Here is a 19,079-nt window from a genome sequence, read left to right as displayed (position 1 = left end):
CACAGCTCACCCTTCCTCCTCCCCATATCCTCAAGTCCGTTCTCCAGTATCACCTGCCACTTATTAACAAGCTATTTAATTTTCTGTGCCTCGGTGTCCTCATTTCCAAGATGCATTTTTAATATTTAACTTGTAGATTGTTTCTGCTAAATAAATGAGACAATCCATGTAAGATGCTTACCATTATACCTGAGTAAGAGTAAACATGAATGTTTGCTATTATTAATAATAATGATAACTTAGGCAGTTTCCAAAGCCACTGTCGTTTAAGCAGTGCTTTAGTACTGCCTCCATTCATGCAATCAGTTAAATTAGCCATTAATATATTCATCTTTTCCTTCCATAGTCCCCCACCTATCCATCCCTGCCATTCCAATAATAGCGTCCTTCTCTTACTCAATTCTTCTTCCCTGGTGCTAATCTGAAGAAATAAAAAGAACCGTTCTGGAAGCACTGGGTGTGATCCATCTCCACGTTCAGGTCCCGGGTTTGTACAATTAGTAAATGTTTGGTCCTTGCCCTCTACACCTATTCAGTTAAATTCTGCCCACCACCACCCACCCCCAAGTGGGGAGACATTGTGTGTATCCATGCGGGGGGGAGATCTCATATTTTCTGTAGTTGTTTCAGATGAGCGTTATTTGGGCCTTACGGACCCGCCATTCTGAGAGCTAAGGAGCCAATTTCCCAAGTGAAGAAATGAGTATAAAAGTGTCCCCTACCAGTGATATGGCTGGAGAACCTGGCAGAGGGAAAACTAAAACTCCTCTATAGGGTCATTCCCACAACCCATGCCATGTGGAATTCCTTGAAGGGAAAAGCAATTCCCCAAAGAAAATAAATTCATGATTCACAGTAACCCACACAGAAACAGTCCACAATGTGGGAAAATCAGAAACTAATAGAAGAATTAGAACCCCAAGGAAAAGGAATATTCTGAGAGAGACTATAAATTGGTTATACTTAGATGTATTAAAGAGCTATTTTTTATAAGAATGAAGTAATAAGGAAAGTACCTAACACTTAAAAAAAAAAAAGTAGCAGGCAGACTTGAAAAAGAAACAGATAAAACTTCTGAAAATGAAAAACAGAGTCATGGACATTCAGCAGAGTATACTAATGTTAGCTCAAGACACCGTCAGAAAACCCAAATCCTTAAAAATCACTGCCTGCAGGCATTTCAGAGACCCTCCAGTCCTACTGTTGATGATCCAGAAAGAACCGGGACACCAGGTGTTTTAATCAGGAAAGATGTCTCTGAGCTGCTTGTGAAAAAGAGCATTTCTCTCGAGAGAAAGAAAGGATGGATAAGACCGCAGCCCCCAAATCCAAGCCGCATCGTTCCACGCCAGAGAGGATGTAGCAATTCCAGGCAACCCCATGGTACATTTACTCTCGTTTTCTCTTTGCCTCTCTTTCTCTGTCTCACTCATTCATACACACATATTATGCAGTCTCTTCTTATTCTACTGCATTCATTTTATTAGGCTCAAGCACATTGTTTTTTAATGTGCTTGAGCCTATTAACATGGAGAAAAAATCCTAAAAGTGAACGATTCTGTCAAGATAAGTTATGTAAGGAAAAAATGTCTGGATGTATGTGTACCACGGCGTTAACAGTGATTACAGTTAAGGCTTGAGATTGCTGGGATTTTTGCTTTCCAAGCCAGTCATTCCTATAATGTTTGATTGTTTGTGTGCAGGCATTTCTTTTGTAATTAGAAAAAAAAAATGGATTTTTAAAAATAATGAGTTAGGCAGCGGTTCTTTCCCAGAGACAGTTCCTTGCTTTTTTTTTTAAACCCACTAAAGATACGAAGAAGCAAGCAAGCCTCCCAGGCTTCACCCTCTGGTGCATTGAGTACTGGTCTAACCTAGGCTCCTACAGACAATAAAGTAACTCACATCCATCAGCTCATGTAATACTCACAACAATCCTATTAAGTAGATACAGTCATTGTCCCATCCCACTGAAATATAAGTTCCAGGGAGAGATCTTTGTCTCTTCTGTTCACTGCTGTATCTCAAGCGCTCAGAACAATGCCTAACGGCAGCGTGGATTCTCAGTAAACATGTATTGAATGAATGCACACTTTACAGATGAAACGGAGGCACAGAGAGCTTAGGGATCTTGTCCCAGGTCACACCATTAGCAGTGGTGGAGCCAGGCTTTGAACTCAGGTGGTCTAACTCCAGAGCCCACCTTCTAACTTGAATACTCTATTTCTTTTCTTCTACATGAAAGAAAAGACAGTCCAACAGACTCCAGACACCTTTTTGATGCAGCAGGCAAGGAGAACAAATGGGAGGAAGGTCTTATGGAAACTAGTCTACTTCACATACTCATGTCTCCTCTCTCCAGCTTGTTCTAGGGCAGGGTTAGTGACCCACCAGTCCTCACCATTAGGGAGGCTATGGAGGGGCCAGCCATCCGCTCCCATTTTCAAAACTGTCTAGCCCTTCTCAGCGAGGGACGCATCCTCTTTTTTATTTTTTTATTTTTATTGAAGTGTAATTGACATGTATCATTGTGTAAGTTTAAGGTGTACAACGTGTCGATTTGACACATTAATTTTTTTAATAGATCTTTATTGGTATATAATTGCTTCACAATACTGTGTTAGTTTCTGTTGCACAACCAAGCGAATCAGCCATATTCATACACATGTCCCCATATCTCCTCCTTCTTGAGCCTCCCTCCCACCCTCCCTATCCCACCCCTCTAGGTCATCGCAAGCACCGAGCTGATCCCCCTGTGCTGCGCTGCTGCTTCCCACCAGCCAGCTATTTTACATTCGGTAGTATATATATGTTGATGCTACTGTCACTTCGCCCCAGCTTCGCCCTCCCACCCCATGTCATCAGGTCCATTCTCTATGTCTGCCTCTTTATTCCTGCCCTGCTACTAGGTTCATCAGTACCATTTTTTTTTTTTAAGATTCCATATACATTCGTTAGCATACGGTACACATTAATATAGTGCAATATGATTACCACCACCGTGTTAGCTAAGCCTTCTATCACATCACATAGTTATCATTTCCTTTTTTTGTGGTGGGAAAATTCGCCAGCACCTGAGTCAGTTGGCACTTGGTTCTTCCTTCTTAGCTACCTAACAGTGGTCCAGTTGCCCCATCATTCACCAGAGCTGGGCGCCCCCTGCAGGCCTCTCCACAAACTGCAAACCCAGCCAGTGTTACCGAGCCCCGGGGGAAAAGCTGAGGCTCATTGGCTCCAAGCTTCTCCTGGTGGTTTTAAATAATACAAACAAAGGAAAAGCCCTAAGCTTATGGCATCCAGACTACAAGGCAAGTTTCAATATTTTATTTTAATTTTGAAAGATTGTAAAGAGTGTAACCATTAGCTCTAAATCTTGATTGTAATGTTTCACAGGAGCGTTCACACGCTGAGTCCCTCTCAGCAGGGACAGTCACTGCTCAGTATTTTCATATACACTGAATTTTAGGAATGCCTTTTGCAGTTCAACCTGTGTCTTACTTTATTTTCCCACCTGGCCCTCCCTAGGACTGTAACACACATCTTAGAATACCTGAACAAGAAACAACCTGCTCATTGATCCAACTCCATCACTTTATAGGTGGGGAAACTGAGACCCAGAAAGAAAGTTCTTTCCCCGGAGTCAGATAATGATAAAAAGCAGTGGGAAATTAAGGGGAACTTATCCAGTTGTTTGCTCCCATTCACATAATTTATGAAATCTCTTCCAAGTTTCCATTTAGCCTGTATTTATCATATGCTTTCTCTAGGCCCCAGACTGTGGCCAAAACAAGAAGACCTAGAGTTCAGTTGAGTTCAGACCTAGAGTTCAACTGTCCTAGAGTTCAGTTCTCCCTTGAGCTTGTAATGTGGACACATAAAATAATCAGAAAATAGTTCAAGACAGCATTCAATTATTCTTTTATCTATTTATTCTTGTATTCACCCATACTTTAATTCATTCAATGGACAGATATTTATTGAACGTAGCAATAAGTCAGAAATAGACTTTGCTCTCAAGAAGCTTATAATTGACTGGGAAAAATTAAAATATGTTTAAATAATTACTGCTGAGTTTGTGTAGATTTAATGTCTACTTAGTTAATGGCCCTGCCTGCAGCGTCAGTCAAGGCTGATGGGGGAATACAGTGGTCAAAGGCCTGGGGCATTTAGTTGGAGTTCAAAGTCATGGCCTTCTTCCCAGGAAAGAGCTAGCAATTCACTTTTACAAAGAACCTACTCTGTGCTGGGTGCTTTACTTTTAATTATCACAGCAACCCTTAGGGATAAATAAACTGAGGTTCAGAAAGGTTAAGTAACTTGTCCCAAATCACCCAGTTAGAAATGGAAGAGTCTGGGCTCACCCCAAATCCATCTGACTTCAAAATCAGAGGTGCTTTCCTACAGCCTCTGCTGCCTGCTCTCCCAGCCTAGCTGGAAACCCTTCCCTGCTTGCGGCCTCATTTGTGTTGATTCCTCGGGGTAAAGGAAAGGGGCTGAGCTATTGTGATACAAAGATACTTTGCAGCAGTGGCCTCTAGAAGAGGACAGTGGGGCTTCCAGGGGACCGGGAGTCACGTGGGCTGTGTGTGACCGGTCACCCCTATGGAAGAACTGTGCTCTGGCAGGCATTCATTCACGCTCCCATTTGTTCACCAATGCTGGTTGAGCTGGGCAAGCACAGGGCCTTGGGCATACGGCAGCAGGTTTGTTTGGGCTTCTAACTTGGGTGTCTGAAGCGGATTTGTCCAGAGCAGGGGGCAGGAGAGGGGGTCCGTTAAAACTCCTTCTTCAGCTGTCGTGCCCCACGTGGTGAGTGAGACCCCTCCCCTGCCCTCAAGGACCCTGCCTAGTGCCTGTTTTGACCTCGTCTGTCCCCTAACCTGGCTTAGTCTTTCCTTTCTTCCCCTCCCTGACTTTGACTCACTTTGGTCCTGAAAGGCCACAAACACAGACTGCGATTTCCAACCTTATTGTCTTTCACCTGAATGTCAACATTCAAGGTGGAAGTTAGCCAGTTGCACGAGGGAGGGACAGTTTAGATGCTTAGGGAGTCCAAGGTACAATTGTATGACACACTGTATGGTACAAATACTACAGTAGTACACCTGAACAGAGAGATCAGAATAGACCAAACCAGTGAGAGAACATCAGTCACCTCATTAAAACTAAAATGTACAACCTGTGGGCAGATCAGAGCTGGTGTGAATGCCAATGCCGCAGGTCAGCCAGTGGGTTGGAGGCTAGGAAAAGTGCCCAGGCTTTAAGAGCAGAAGGTTGGGGTGTGAGCTGCTGTGACCTAGAGGAAAAACTCAGTACTGGCCTCTGACCTTTGAGAGGTCGAGAGGTCAGCAGATCAGCCACCATCCTCTTCCCAGCACTGGGATTTCTGGCGCCATTTGCGTGTTTGCCCAGGAAGTCAGACAAACGGGGAAATTGAGGAGGAAATACAAACTGTTCCTGGAGTGTTTTCTGTCTGGCCTGGGATTGCCGTCAGAGCAGTGACTGAGGAACGGCCACATTATTCTGGTACTTTTGCTTAGAAGTTCCTGCTTCCTTTGACTGTCTTTTGACACGATGGGAGTTTTCCCCCATTAGGCCGGAATGGCAGCCACAGGAGCCCGCCAGTCTGGCTGCCACAGCCGGCACACCAGGGGAATCTCCCAGTGTGGGACCTGGGAAGGGAAGGGCCTCGGAGGTCCATACACCACGTCCACCGTGGCTGGAATCCTTTCCACAACCTCAATGCCAAGTGAAGTTCTGGGGACCCTGGAATCACTTCCAGGGACAGCATCTTCCATCCAGCGTTCGAGATCTCTGCCTTATGTGGCACAGAAATCTCTGTCCTGATTTCCGCCTGCTGGCTCTGCTTTTCTCTTAAGGCCGCATAAGATCAGTCTATCCTAATTCCCTGTCCACAGAACGGTCCTTCGTGTCTTTGAAGATAAGCATTATGCCTCATTCCACTGAGATTTCTTTTTCAGGCACAATATTCCCGCTTTCCCCAATCCATGGTTTCCAGTTTCCTCACCTACAGAAGAGTTTCCCTGTCATCCTTGTGAGTCCCTTTCCAAGCACCCCTCCCGCCCCCTGCAGAGTGAGTCACTCCCTCTACATATGTGTGGTGTGAAGGCTGCACATCTGTCCCTCCACTAGGCTGTGACGTCCCAGAAGGAGGAACCATGTCTTCTTCACATTCCAACTGGACTTTGGCCCCTGTCTGCTCCCATCTCCCTAGGACCTTGAGCCCCCATCATCACTCCTCGCATCTCCCCTCCTTACTGGCTTCTCTATCTCATACACACACCTCCCATCAAAAATGCATCCATCCTTCAGTCCCACGTCCACCACCAGCTGTCTCCCTACCCTTGTTTCATAGCCAAGCCTCTTCTTTAACCCCCCGCAGAACGGTTCCCTCCCCACGACTCCACCGAAAGTGCTCTGGCAGAGTTCACAAATGATCTTCTGACCCTCACTTCCCCGCCCCCCGCCAACACTTCCAGATCCCTGTTTCCGTTGACATCTCCGCAGCATCTGACACTGCCCACAGCCTGTCATGCGGCTCCTGTGGCAGCTGCCACCGTCCACCTCGCCAGTCCCCCTGCTGACTTTCCTTCTTTAGACTCTCTTCCTCCGCCCCTTGCTGCTCCCTGGACGCAGGTGTGTGCGAGGTCTGTCCTTGGCCTTGCTCCCTGCTCGGTGCACACGCTCTGCCTGAGACCCTCACAACACTCTGAACTCCCCGTTCCTCTCTGCTGAGCCTCATGTAGCATCTGCTCTTCGTGAACACGTCCACTTGGACGTGCCAGCACCTCAGACTCAGCATGGGCCAAGCCTGTCTTGCGGAGCGAGGTTATCTGTCCCTCCCTGTCCCCAGCCTTGGCGACCAACAGATGCCGCCACCCCCATCCCGGGCTCCTCCTCGTTCAGCTTCCATGTCCTGCACGTGATGAAATCCTGCCCTTAAGAGCAGTCGCCTCCGTGGACTCAGTGCCTACGACATGCCAGGCTTTTTATTTACACTATCTCATTTAATTCTCACAGCAGGACTGCAAGAGAGGTATTAGCATCCCGCTGTCTTATCAGCAAAGACTGAAATTGGGATTAAATAACTCGCCTGGGGTCACACGTTTAGTAAGTGATGGCTCCAGACCTGCGCAGCCCCAAAGCTCCCTCCACTGCCCACCCTCTGCCTTCACATCTGTCACCCCGCCCTCCTCTCATTCGTGGTCCCTGTTGCCTCGCCCCAGCACTTCACGGTCTCTCACCGGGGCTCCGTGCCTCCAGGATGTCCTCCCAGCTAGTCCATCCCATCACCCACTCTGCTGCAGAATGGACGTCCTAAAACACAGGCCACTTTCCTGCCTGAAGCCCTTCGGTGGGTCCCCATCGTCCCCCGACTGTGTAGGCTCTTTTACACAGGCATGTAAAGGGGTGGCCCCTGAAATCCGCCTAGCCTCAGCTCTCCCCACATCTCCCCTTCTTCACCCCTCTCCCAGCTCTGGTTATTTTCCTGCAGCTCCAGGAAGGCCCCCCCATTCTCATTCCAGATGCATGTGCTGTTTCCTCTGCCTGAGGTGCCCTTCTCCCTCCCCCCCCCCCCCCACCTGCACAGTCTGCCCCTGAACCTCTGCTCTCCCTCAGGCCGAGACTCGGTCTCCTGCTCTGTGGAGCCCTCAGTGCCTCTCCCAGAAGAGCTGATTGCCCCCTTGGAGGCCTCCCACATGCCTAGGACATACCTTCGTTATTACCCTTGTCACAGTATGTTGAAACTGCTTTTTTTATTTTCCTGTGTCCTCGTCAGACTTGAAATTCTTGAACTTGCCTTTGTAATCTAGCAGGGAAGACAGTCCCTTGTTCACAGTGGACACTTAGAAATGTTTGCTGCATTGAACATTTATATCATACCTAGGAGAGTTCCTGGCACAAAGGGGAGACCCTGCCTGATACATTTCTTTAATAATTAAAACAGAAATGTCAATAAATAATTGTGATGCAATGTGATGTATCCTAACAGAGATACACCCAGAGTAGCAAGGCAGCCCAGGAAAGAGAAGAATTACTGTTACCCTGGGTGAGGAAATCGATGGGTCAGGGAAGCCTTCCTAGAAGACATGACATTTCAGCAGGGCCTTACCGTTTAAGTAGGAGTTGGCCAGGGTAAAATGAGGCCCTCTGGGCACCTGAGCAAAGACATGGAGCAATGCAAGGGCCCACAGTGGTTGGGAAGCAGCAAGATATGCCCAGGGCGACGGAAGACATGAGAAGGGGGTGAGCATTAAGGTTGGGGCCAAAGTGAACGCCATCTAAGGAGTCTAAACACAACCCCAAAGGCAGTGGGAGCGCTGTAAGGATTTTAAGAAAAGAAATTGCACAGATCTGTGTTTAGAAAGATACAGTGGATGGATTGGGGGAAGGGAAATAAAGCTGGAGGAGGTGAGATCCGTTATTATAGGATTCTGGCCAGAAGTAACAATTGCAGGAATCCCAGGGAGAGATGGCCTCGCCCTGAGTCCACCCAGCCCCTGCAAAGTTCTTTCTGGAGAGAGCTGTGTCTGTCAAACTGTGCTCATATAAACGGAGAGGGTGGGACACAGAAGGGTGAGGTCTCTAGTCAAATAAGTTTAGAAAATGCTGAGTTAAACAGACTTCTTAATGCAGGACTTTTCAGAATCTTTCATACACATTGTATATGTTATATGAACATTCAGAGTTTCCCAAATGGTTTGAGCCATGGGACCTCTTTCTGAGAGCATCTCAAGGGACTAGAGTTTAATGGAATGTGTAAAATAAAAACAAAGACCTAGAGTTTTCGGGATTCTTTCAGCTCTAATTCCTGGAAGGACAAAATAAACTAAAGAAATAGTTTTCCACTGGGTATAACTGATGTCCTCACCATGCACTCTGCTGGGGGGTCTTGTGTGTGTGTGTGTTTTGTTAGGGGCATGGAGTGGGCTGCCATGGAAATGAGTGGTAGGTTTTAGTCATTCTGTTTGGAGGCAGGCTGAGCAAATTCACCTCCTCTTCCCAGGTGCCCTGTGTTTGTTCAGGCCTGAAAGAGGTCAGACCCACGTGTTTGAAAGAATGGCAGGTCCTGACCTTCAGAACAAAGAAACCAGGTCTACAGCCCATGGAATGTTCTGGTCTCACCACATCTCTCACGCAGCCTTTGGTCAGCTTGCTGGGGGGAAGGGCAGAGCAACCATCTCAGAATCTCTTTACCCTGGGGAGGCTGCATCCCAGGTGGCAGGTACCTGGCTCCGTCGTCACGTTGTCACACACAGCTCCCTAGGGCTCCCAGGCACAAGTCGCCATTTCCAGGCTTCCTCTTGCCTGAGGGCTGGAGGAAGAAACCTTTTAACATCCACCCATCAGCCTTGCGGCTTTAAGTGACCCCGGCCTTAGAACGCCTTCTAGGGCAGCGCCAAGGCCATTTCCCATCCGAGTCCCCAGGGTGGAGGAGTCTGGGCAGCTCCGTGTGCGGCCTGGGAAGGCGCCTCTTTCTCCATTGCAGAAATTCTTCCCTGAGAAGCAGCAGATATTCCTCAGCCCCTGCCAGGAGTTCAGGGTGAAGAGTTCAAAAGTGCAGAAGGGGACAAACAGGAGCCGCCCGGGTGAGGGGCAGCTTCTGGCAGGATGGAAGGTCAGCGATGAACTGCCGGCACTGAAGTCAGGAAACGGCCCAGAGCCCTGAGTAGGGGGCCTGAGCGGGGCCCCTCTGGAGGGGCTGCTGCTCCAGCTGTACGACCTGGACAGTGGCCGCCTCCGCCCTGCTCACTCAGCCGGTCTGCTCTGGGTCAGCTCAAGGAGGACTCGAAAATACTGATGTTCCTGTCATACGTTGCTCTTACCAGGAATGGTCAGACCTCCCTACTTCGGACTTACATCTCAGTGAAGCTCCTAGTGTACCTATTCCAACCCTACGTTAAGGAGCTCCTGCTTCCCCCGCGAGGCTCTCAGATCAGGAACTAAGACCCAGAGAGAAAGGGGACTCACCCAAGACTCAGAGCTTATATCAGAGACAGAAGGAGAATACGATTTTCCTGTCCCCCAGTTCAGCGTTTTCTTCACCACGTGGCACTGTTTTTCTCGTTGGAGAAAGAAACCTAACTTTAACATCTACTTCACTTTATGTTTTACAAAATCATATTGCTGTTAAAACTAAACTAAGTTCTGGCGTCAGATAGAGCTGGATTCAGATTCTAGCTCCACCCCTTTCCAACTGCAGGAGAATAAATAACCCCGGAGGCAAATAACTGAACGTCCTGTAGCTCAGGATTCCTTCTCTGCAATAGCACCTACCTACTTCATAAGGTCATGGGAAGATTAGTTGAGATAATTCATGCAAAGAACTCAGCCTGATGCCCAGCACCGTCGATAACCATTAGCTGTTTCTGTTACTGTTATCACTGGTAGAAGTATTTTCATGAATATGTAAGGCAGTTATAATTAACATTTAAATTGGTGTTATGATGAAAGTCCAGCATCCTGTAGTTGGATATACATGGATGAATTGAGAAAAGGTTTTTTGTAACCTAAGCTTTTAAAATTTTCATTTTGAAATTTTTTTTGTTCTTAATTGCCTTTTAATTAGTTTAACAAGTTGGCAGGAAAACTCACACTAAAATTCCACCAACTCCTTCATGTACCCAGCTCTTCCTAAAACATTTACTGAACAACTACAGTATGGGTTTATCATGGGTGCTCAGTAGATGCTTTTGGATAGATGGATGGACAGGCAGATGGATGGGCAGAGGGAATGGACGGATGATGGAGGGATGGATGGAGGATGCAAATAGAGCAATTGAAGTAACCAGTCTTGGTTCAGACTGGATAGTTAGTGGTGTGGTTTCGTGAAAAGCCATAAGTCAGGAGCCAAGGGACCAGGAAAAAGGGCCCAAAGGTCTCCCTGGAGATAAAGAAGAGGTATAGTGGAAGTAAGGGAGGTGGAAGGAGAGGCTGTGGTCAGAGACTAAAACGCACAGTGTGAAATTTTAGTAGGAGCGGCTCCTGGTGACGAAAGGTCCAGGGAGCAGCCATGGGGAGGGCATCCAAGGTGGGTAGGGGTCCTGGAGGTCATTAACTACAAGGAGGTCAAGAAACTCTGAGTCTAGGTTATTGGATGGCAGGTGCACATAGCCTTTTATCCAATTCCAAGTTAGGATTAAAGCGACTTGAATGAATGAGATTTTACTCTGTAGCTCATCAAATTCCTCCCTGGGAAGGTTCTCTTACGTGAAACTGAATTTGCCATGAAAGAATAATAGTGCACTGAACAAAGGTATTTATTTATAATCCCTGCCTTATTTTTTAACCTAAGAGTGGTGTTGCTTAAAGGTCAAGTGTGTGTGCATGCGTGTGTGTGTGTGTGTGTGTGTGTGTGTGTGTGTGTGTGTGTATGTAAGACAGAGAGTGAGAGAAAGGAGAAACGACGTGCATCACATTGTTTTGTCGTCTGACCTTTTCAGCATTTTAGCTCCAGGCCAGTGCGGGAGCAACACTGAGAGTCTTGTGAGGATTCTGTATATCAAAAGGTCACCGACAACCAAAGACATTCTGTTCCTCCCTCCCCATCCAAATACTTGAAATTCACACCCTGAACAAAAATTCACAGTAAATGTTGGTTTGGTGAACATAGCATTATAATTGTGCACTGAAGGGGTTTTTTTTTGTTTTTTTTTTAAACCATTTCTATTCGTTGTACAAGGAGAAGAGGGCTGGATGGTGGGTCAGGAGACACTGCAGGCTCCCTACCACTACCCCCACCAGCACTTGCTCTGTGACTGGGAATAAGAATTGTGGCCAGGATGACACGTGTTTAGCACTTTACAATTTAAAACTCACCCCCAGCTTTTAATCCTCACCACAGCCGCAAAGTTGGCCAGGCACATATTATGCCCATTGACAGATGGAAAACTGAGGCAGAACAGAGAAGTGAAGTGACACTCGGTTGCAGTGGCAGAGCCAGGTCAGGCCCACGAGCCTCCTGACCCAAGCCCAGAGCTCAGCACTGGACTGAGGCAAGTTGCTGCCTCTCCATTTCGGGCCCTGTGACGTGAACCTGTCTCCAAATCCCCCCACCGACAGCTCCAACTGGAAGGACCATGGTAGGAGCAAATATTTGCCTGCCCACTGGCATTTCTACTGTACTTTTTCTGCTTCCTCCCTTTTCTGGTGGTGTGTTTCCTTTTACAACAAACCTCTGTAAACAGTTTCTGAGAATTACTGAGCTATGTTTGTAATGCAGATGTACTCAGGGAGTATGTAAAGTAATCATTTTAACAAAAGGAATAGATATTTAAAATTTAATACTAACTACGGGAAAAGTGCCCATTGTATAAAACATAGTTCATCTTTGGATTCAATGTTTGTCTTTGGTTTTACAAAGTAGTTTGTACTTTCAGTATTTTCTACATAATATAGTCAAATGCAGAGCAGTTGCAATGCATCCAAAAAATGAGTACGTTTTCTGAAAAGAAAAAAAGGATATGCCATGCACAAAATTCAGAGGTTGGAAAAAAATGTGTTCTGGGCCACTTCAGTGCTACTCACCCCCTCACAGCCACCAGCCTCATCAGACAGATGCCCCGACAGCACAGGAAGCCCACCACATGTGGGCCCCAGCCACTTTTTCCAACAAGGTCGTACGTCTGTCTTTCCACAGCTGGTCCCAAGCTGGTTCCAGGCCTCCAGTTCACACAGTTGGGAATGGCAGGCACTTCTCCCTACCACATGCCCAGACACTCTGTGCTGATCAGTCAGGGCATTTTTTTCTCAATGAACATGACCACAGATACTGTTGGTCACAAATTGGTCCATGAGATGAAATCCTTTTTCTGCCCATGGCTTAAGTAATTTTTAATAATTCACATCACACTTGCTTTCAGAAAGACTCCAATAAGAGACACAGTACAGGGCTTCCCTGGTGGCGCAGTGGTTGAGAGTCCGCCTGCCGATGCAAGCGACGCGGGTTCGTGCCCCGGTCCGGGAAGATCCCACATGCCGCGGAGCGGCTGGGCCCATGAGCCATGGCCGCTGAACCTGCCCGTCCGGAGCCTGTGCTCCGCAATGGGAGAGGCCTCAACAGTGAGAGGCCCGCGTACCGCAAAAAAAAAAAGAGAGAGAGAGACACAGTACAACCCAAAAAAGCAGGATCAAAGAGCCAGAATAGAGTCAGGGGAGGGTGTGTGCAGAGAGCCTCAGCTGAGGGAACCTACCGTTAAAGGGAAGAAGACAGCTCTCAGCTTCCTGACGCCCAGTGTTAACAGGAAACACAGGTTACCAATCCAGTCATTTTTTAGGAAACACAAACTTTTTCCTGACTTTGAAATCTAGAAGGCAATTCTAGTGTAGATTTTAAATAAGATAACTCAAGCCGCTTAATGGGCCTTGTCTTTACCCACCAAGGCAGTGTTTCTGAGTTCTCCAGACAGGATCAGAACGATCTGAGGTGCTCACTGAAAATGCATTGTACAGCATGGTGACCGAAGTTCATAATTACTACTGTATCATGCACTTGAAGTTTGCTAAGACGGTAGATCTTAAATGTCCTCACCCCTCAAAAAAAAAAAAAAAAAATGGTAACAGTGTGAGGTGATGTATGTGTTAATTAGCTTGATATTGTGGTAATCATTTCAAATGTATACATGTATCAGAACATCCTGCTGTGTTCCTTAAATACATACGATTTTTATTTGTCAATTATACCTCAGTAAAGATGGAGGAAAAAATACAGATTCCTGAGCCCCACCCCTAAACTCACTGAGTGAGTCTTTGGGAGATGGGCCCGGTGCTCTGCATTTTAAACCAGCTTACCAACTGATCCTGCTCTACCTGTACATGGAGAACACCCTCACCAAGGTGTTAGTGGATGACAGTGGCTTCATGCAGTGGCCTTTCCCAACCTTCGCGGTGTCTTATCAGGGAATAATGCCTGAACCCAGAAGAGTCTCTGGTGGAGGGACTCAGGATCCACTTCAGGATCCGCCAAGGGAGATATCTGGAGGCTGCAGAGGCTCCCCAAGCCTGAGTGGCAGAGGAGCCGGGCTCTCTGCATGCACTTGGGTTTGGAGTGAGCTTTCTCCTGGGATTTCAGATGGCCACAGGCCACAGAGAGGCGGGGCCCCACCTCAGCCCTTCCAGCACCCCTGGGGTCTGCCATCCAGAGCCCGTGGGAGTCACCAGCCCACATTAGAGACAATGATATGGGCTTGGCTGACCACCAGGCTCCGTACCCCTACGCTCTGCCCCATCCTCGTCCATAACGGGGCAGGCAATTTGCAGCAATGTGGATGCAACTAGAGATTATCATACTAAGTGAGATAAGTCAGAAAGAGAAAGACAAATACCATACTATGCCACTTTTATGTGGAATCTAAAATATGGTGCAAATGAACCTATGTATGAAACAGAAACAGACTCACAGACATAGAGAACAGACTTGTGGTTACCAAGGGGGAGAGGGTTGGGAGAGGGATGGACTGGGAGTTTGGGGTTAGTAGAAGCAAACTATTACATTTAGAATATAAACAACAGGGTCTTACTACTGTATAGCACAGGGAACTATATCCAATCTCCTAGGATAACCTTAATGGAAAAGAATATAAAAAAGAATGTATGGGACTTCCCTGGTGGCACAGAGGTTAAGAATCCACCTGCCAATGCAGGGGACACGGGTTCGAGCCCTGGTCCCGGAAGACCCCACATGCCACAGAGCAACTAAGCCCGTGCACCACAACTACTGAGCCTGCACTCTAGAGCCTGTGAACCACAACTGCTGAGCCCGCGTGCCACAACTACTGAAGCCGGCACGCCTAGAACCCGTGCTCTGCAACAAGAGAAGCCACCGCAATGAGAAGCCCATGCACCGCAACGAAGAGTAGTCCCTGCTCGCCGCCACTAGAGAAAGCCCCCGCGCAGCAACAAAGACCCAACGCAGCCAAAAATAAATAAGTAAATATATATATATAGTTTTTTAAAATTACATGGGAAGTATTTTCAAATGAGTAATAAATCTTCAAAAAAAAAGAATGTATGTATGTGTCACTGAGTCACTCTGCTGTACAGCAGAAATTAACACATTGTAAATCAGCTCTACTTCAATTAAAACTAAATAACTAAATCATAATGGGGCAGGCAGAGCCAGGAGTCCAGGAGCCAGCCAGGTGGCATAAACCCCAGTGAATGAGCCATGCCACACCCACACCCACCCCTGGGCTGCACCGCCCTGCTCCCCAGTGCAGGCTGGGACCTGCCAGGCGTCAGCTCGGGGAGGCAATTTCATGCTCTTTCCTCTCCCTCTCCACAGGTTTGGAATAAACTGCCTCATCCAGTTTGAAGACTTTGCCAATGCCAATGCCTTCCGCCTTCTCAACAAATACCGCAACAAGTACTGCATGTTCAACGATGACATCCAAGGTAAGTTTCCACCCCTCCTGACAAAGCCCCTGAGGACGAATGCCTCCTCACAAAGGCTCACCTGGGTGCCCAGGTGGGGAGGGGCCACCTCATAGCCGGTTTGCTGCCAGCAGCTGTTGAAGAAAGAGCAGTAAATCCAGATTCACTTTGCTAATTCTCAGCTCTGTGACCTTGGACATGTCCCATAGCTTTGCTAAGTCTCAGTTTCTTCACCCATAAAATGGAGATGATTACTGCTTCAGAGAAAAGTAAGAATTTGGTGATTAGATATATGAAAGAAATTTTAAACAATGCTGTGATTTATAGCTGGTTGAACATGGGCAGATCACATCTCTGAGCCACAGTTTCATCATCTATTCGTTGGGAATGATAGTAACTACCTTGGAAGATTATTGTGAAAATTTAAAGAGCTAATATGTGGAAAGTACCAGCGCATAGGACTCATCAGACCAAAGCATCAATCACCATAAAAGTGGCCTTCGCCAGCCGCAGTAGCTCGCTCTTGGATTTTCCAAACACAAGGCTGTCAGGGAAGCAGGATAAGGCCTTCTCTTAACTTGGCTGGAATGAGTGCTTCTCACAGTGATGACCGAGGCCCCAGAACATTCCAAAAGTCAATGGGAAGCATCTTCTAGTTCAGGGTCAGCTTGGCTCCCTGTTCTGTGGACCAGAAATATCTGAAGGCATTTGCTTCTTGCTGTGGAGATGCCAGCCTGTGACACTGGAGTAGGAGGGGTGGCTTCTCAGCGATTATCTCACCTGATCCAGGAGCTCTCAGGAAGGAGCATTGCCAGTTATTCCTAGTATTTTATAAAGCCCAAGGGAAACCTTGATGACATATAGGTTATTATTTAACAAATGAAGTTTGGCAAGCAAGATCTTTTCAAATCAAGGAACCATGTCATGTAAAACAGAACAGGTTGGTAGGGGACAGGTATTGGTCCCTGGGAGTTAAAGATGGGCCAACATTTTGCAGATGAGGCCCAAAGAGGTCACAGTTTTCATCAAGTGAGTAAGACAGACCTAGGAGGATCCAAGCCCAGGTTAAAAATAGCTAAAGTTTAGAGCTGAATACTTGTTATTCATCAGGCACGGTTCTAAGCACTTCACAGCTTAATCCTACCAGATATCACCAACCCTGTCTTATTTGTACTCCTGTGACCTCCCTCTGGGTCAGTTCCCTGCACGTTGAAAGCTCTGCTTCTCAGCTGGGACAATCTTCCCCATCATCTTTGGCTCAGTAACTCCTACTCACGCTTCAAGGCTCAGCTCCAGGGTCTCCTGTCCCAGGGAAGGGACAGCCTGGTTGGGGTGCACACCGGGTGCCTCCACAGCCTCCTGTGCCCCCCTCTGTCAACTTTCTTACCACACTGTACCCCACATGCCTGCACTGAGTTGTCTGTCTCCCCAGGAGACAATAAGCTCCCAGAGGCAGGAACCACATCTTTTCTCTTCTCACTTCCCAGCCCCAGCACAAGTGCCTGGCACGCTGTAGATGCTTCACTAATGTTTGGAGAATGAATGAACGAGGTCCACCTGCACAAATTGAGATTCTCATAAGCACCCACCTGTTCACGTGGGTGTGTCTACACTGGACACCTGCCTCCGAAGCCTCTCTCTCGTCCAGGTCGTCATACATGTACTCACCCAGAAATGCACCTCACATGTGCTCACACGCAGACATATACATCTTCACGTGTGTACGCCCTCATGTATACACACACACAACTTCTTAAATGAAATCAATTCGTTAGTTTTTAGGTCCTGCTGATATCCAGTTCCAATAGAGTCTATTTCACTGCCAGGCAGAGCCAGATGGAATGGTTTTCTGGGTCCCACGGCAAACAGAGGAGGAATTTCCCATTCTTTTCTCAGAAATGAGAGACTAAAGTCATTAAACTAAAATGCATGAGGAGAGCTGTCAAATCGTACTAGAATGGCAGGAGCCCTATAATATCGAGTCTTTGATCGGGACAACCTGACCGTTAGGCGTGGCCATGTGATTAACAGCACCGCCCAGATCTTCCCTCAAGAAAGGACTTGTTGCCCCAGCTGGCGGCAGGGCTGGCTGGAGCATCAGGCAGACCACGGTCCTGCCGTGCCAGGACGGCATCACCAGGTGATCAGGGAATATAGAAGCTCAGCCATTTTGGCCCAGTGCAGGACAGCTCTGAGGGCACATTTAACTCCAGGGCTCCCCACGGGGCTGGCTGAGGCCCTGGGGACTGCATCGCGGCTCAGCTTCTCCTGCTTCCCCAGCCTCGACCCCATCCTGCTTCCACTCCCTCCCTGGCACAGGTGTGCTGATCCCAAGGCCACTTCTTCATAACATCCTGAACACTTCACATCTCTCTGAATCTGCTTCCCAGGGAGCCCAAACTGTGCCAAGTAATCCAGCTGGCATGAACACAGAGCTTTAGGCTAGAAAAGTGTTTTCCATCCACACTATTTCACAGCTTCCTGGCCTCACCCCCTCCGCCTGTGGGGAGGACGGACATTGCTGTTCACGTCACTGATGAGGCAACTGAAGTTCAAGGCTTAAGTTTTGCTCCACGTTCCCACAACCTAACAGGCATAAAGCTGGGGCTAGAACCTAGTCATTTCTAACTCGGAATTCACTGTCTGTCCATGACGTCGGGCCGCCTATGCTCCCTCGTAGGTGAGGCAGTGCCGTGAGTCTCCTTGGTGAGGATTGAATTCCGGACCCCACGGAAGTGTGGGTGTCACCACTCTCCTCACCCCTCCCATCCTCTCCTCTAACTCCCACAGTTCACAGACCCCCCGATGAGGCCTGGGGACGGGGAGGGGCTGGCCCACAGTCGCCAGCTGGTTAGTGATGGGTCCAGAACCAGAAGCCTATGATGTGTACTCTCAGTGCTGGGTGGGCGATTAGCAGACTGGTGAGGAATTCCGGGATTAATGGGGCAACGTGGAAGATTAAGCTCATGCTAGAATTGACCCCCTTACCTCCAAATACAAGGTAGAGAGCAGAGGAAAAAGAAACATGAAACTACATAGCCATGCTCAAAAATAGAAAGGAACGCCGGCATGCACAGAATTGGAGAGAGCTGGGAGAAGGGGGAGGGTGGGAGGAATCACAGTGGTAAACAGACACCAAAACCAAACCACACGTGGTTGCTGGGGACAGGCCCGGTCCCCCCCAACAGGACTCGTGGTCAGGGAACACCCCAGAATGGCGGGGGGTGGGCCCAGGCTGCCCACATGAAATGAACGCCAGCGCAGCCTCATATCCTCGATGGAGTAAGGAAAGATGCGACTAAAGGCCTCCGGGTCCCCACCAGACGGAGCTCCGTGAGGGCAGGGCCGTGCCTGGTGCCGAGCAGAAGCTCGGGCACAAGATTGGAACTGTCTCCCAGGCAGTCCTGCTGTTTCACACTCCTGGGAATCACCAACCCCACGTGGCCGACCACAGGGTTGGGCCTCTGAAGCCCCAGCACTGGCAGGGTAAAGAGCTCCCCAGGGCTGCCAGGGTCTCCTCCGCGCGCCCCCCACCCCGGCCCCGGCCCTACTCCCAGCTCAGACCGGTGGGAAGCCTCGGCCTCCCCAGGCTGGCTCTCGGTGAGCAGGGCTGCCCGTGCACTGACTCATCGCTGGAAGCCTCTTCGGGAGTTTTGGAAAAGGCAGAGGCTCAGGTGACTTCTGTT

The 19,079-nt window shown here is 48.1% G+C and overlaps 1 protein-coding gene and 1 long non-coding RNA gene across 8 annotated transcripts in view; one reads left to right on the top strand and one right to left on the bottom strand.

The window, feature by feature from the left end:
• Positions 1–19,076, bottom strand: part of LOC113607856 (uncharacterized) — a 36,214-nt gene extending 17,138 nt beyond the window's left edge. For both annotated transcript variants that reach the window (XR_003428119.1, XR_003428118.1), the window contains exon 1: positions 15,476–19,076. This is a non-coding gene — a long non-coding RNA (uncharacterized LOC113607856). The remainder of the gene's footprint in view (positions 1–15,475) is intronic.
• The window catches only part of ME3 (malic enzyme 3), a 299,568-nt gene that overhangs the window by 262,542 nt on the left and 17,947 nt on the right, over positions 1–19,079 (top strand). For all 6 annotated transcript variants that reach the window (XM_027083614.1, XM_027083613.1, XM_027083611.1 and 3 more), the window contains one exon: positions 15,305–15,414. In XM_027083614.1, the coding sequence (XP_026939415.1) occupies positions 15,305–15,414 (110 nt within the window). The remainder of the gene's footprint in view (positions 1–15,304; positions 15,415–19,079) is intronic.

This window comes from Aethalodelphis obliquidens, unplaced genomic scaffold (genome assembly GCF_003676395.1).
Source record: "Aethalodelphis obliquidens isolate GAN/ISIS:26980383/991018 unplaced genomic scaffold, ASM367639v1 scaffold50, whole genome shotgun sequence".
Lineage (NCBI taxonomy): Eukaryota > Metazoa > Chordata > Mammalia > Artiodactyla > Delphinidae > Aethalodelphis > Aethalodelphis obliquidens.
Note: the sequence above shows the minus strand (reverse complement) of the source record. Positions and strands in the feature narration are given on the sequence as shown.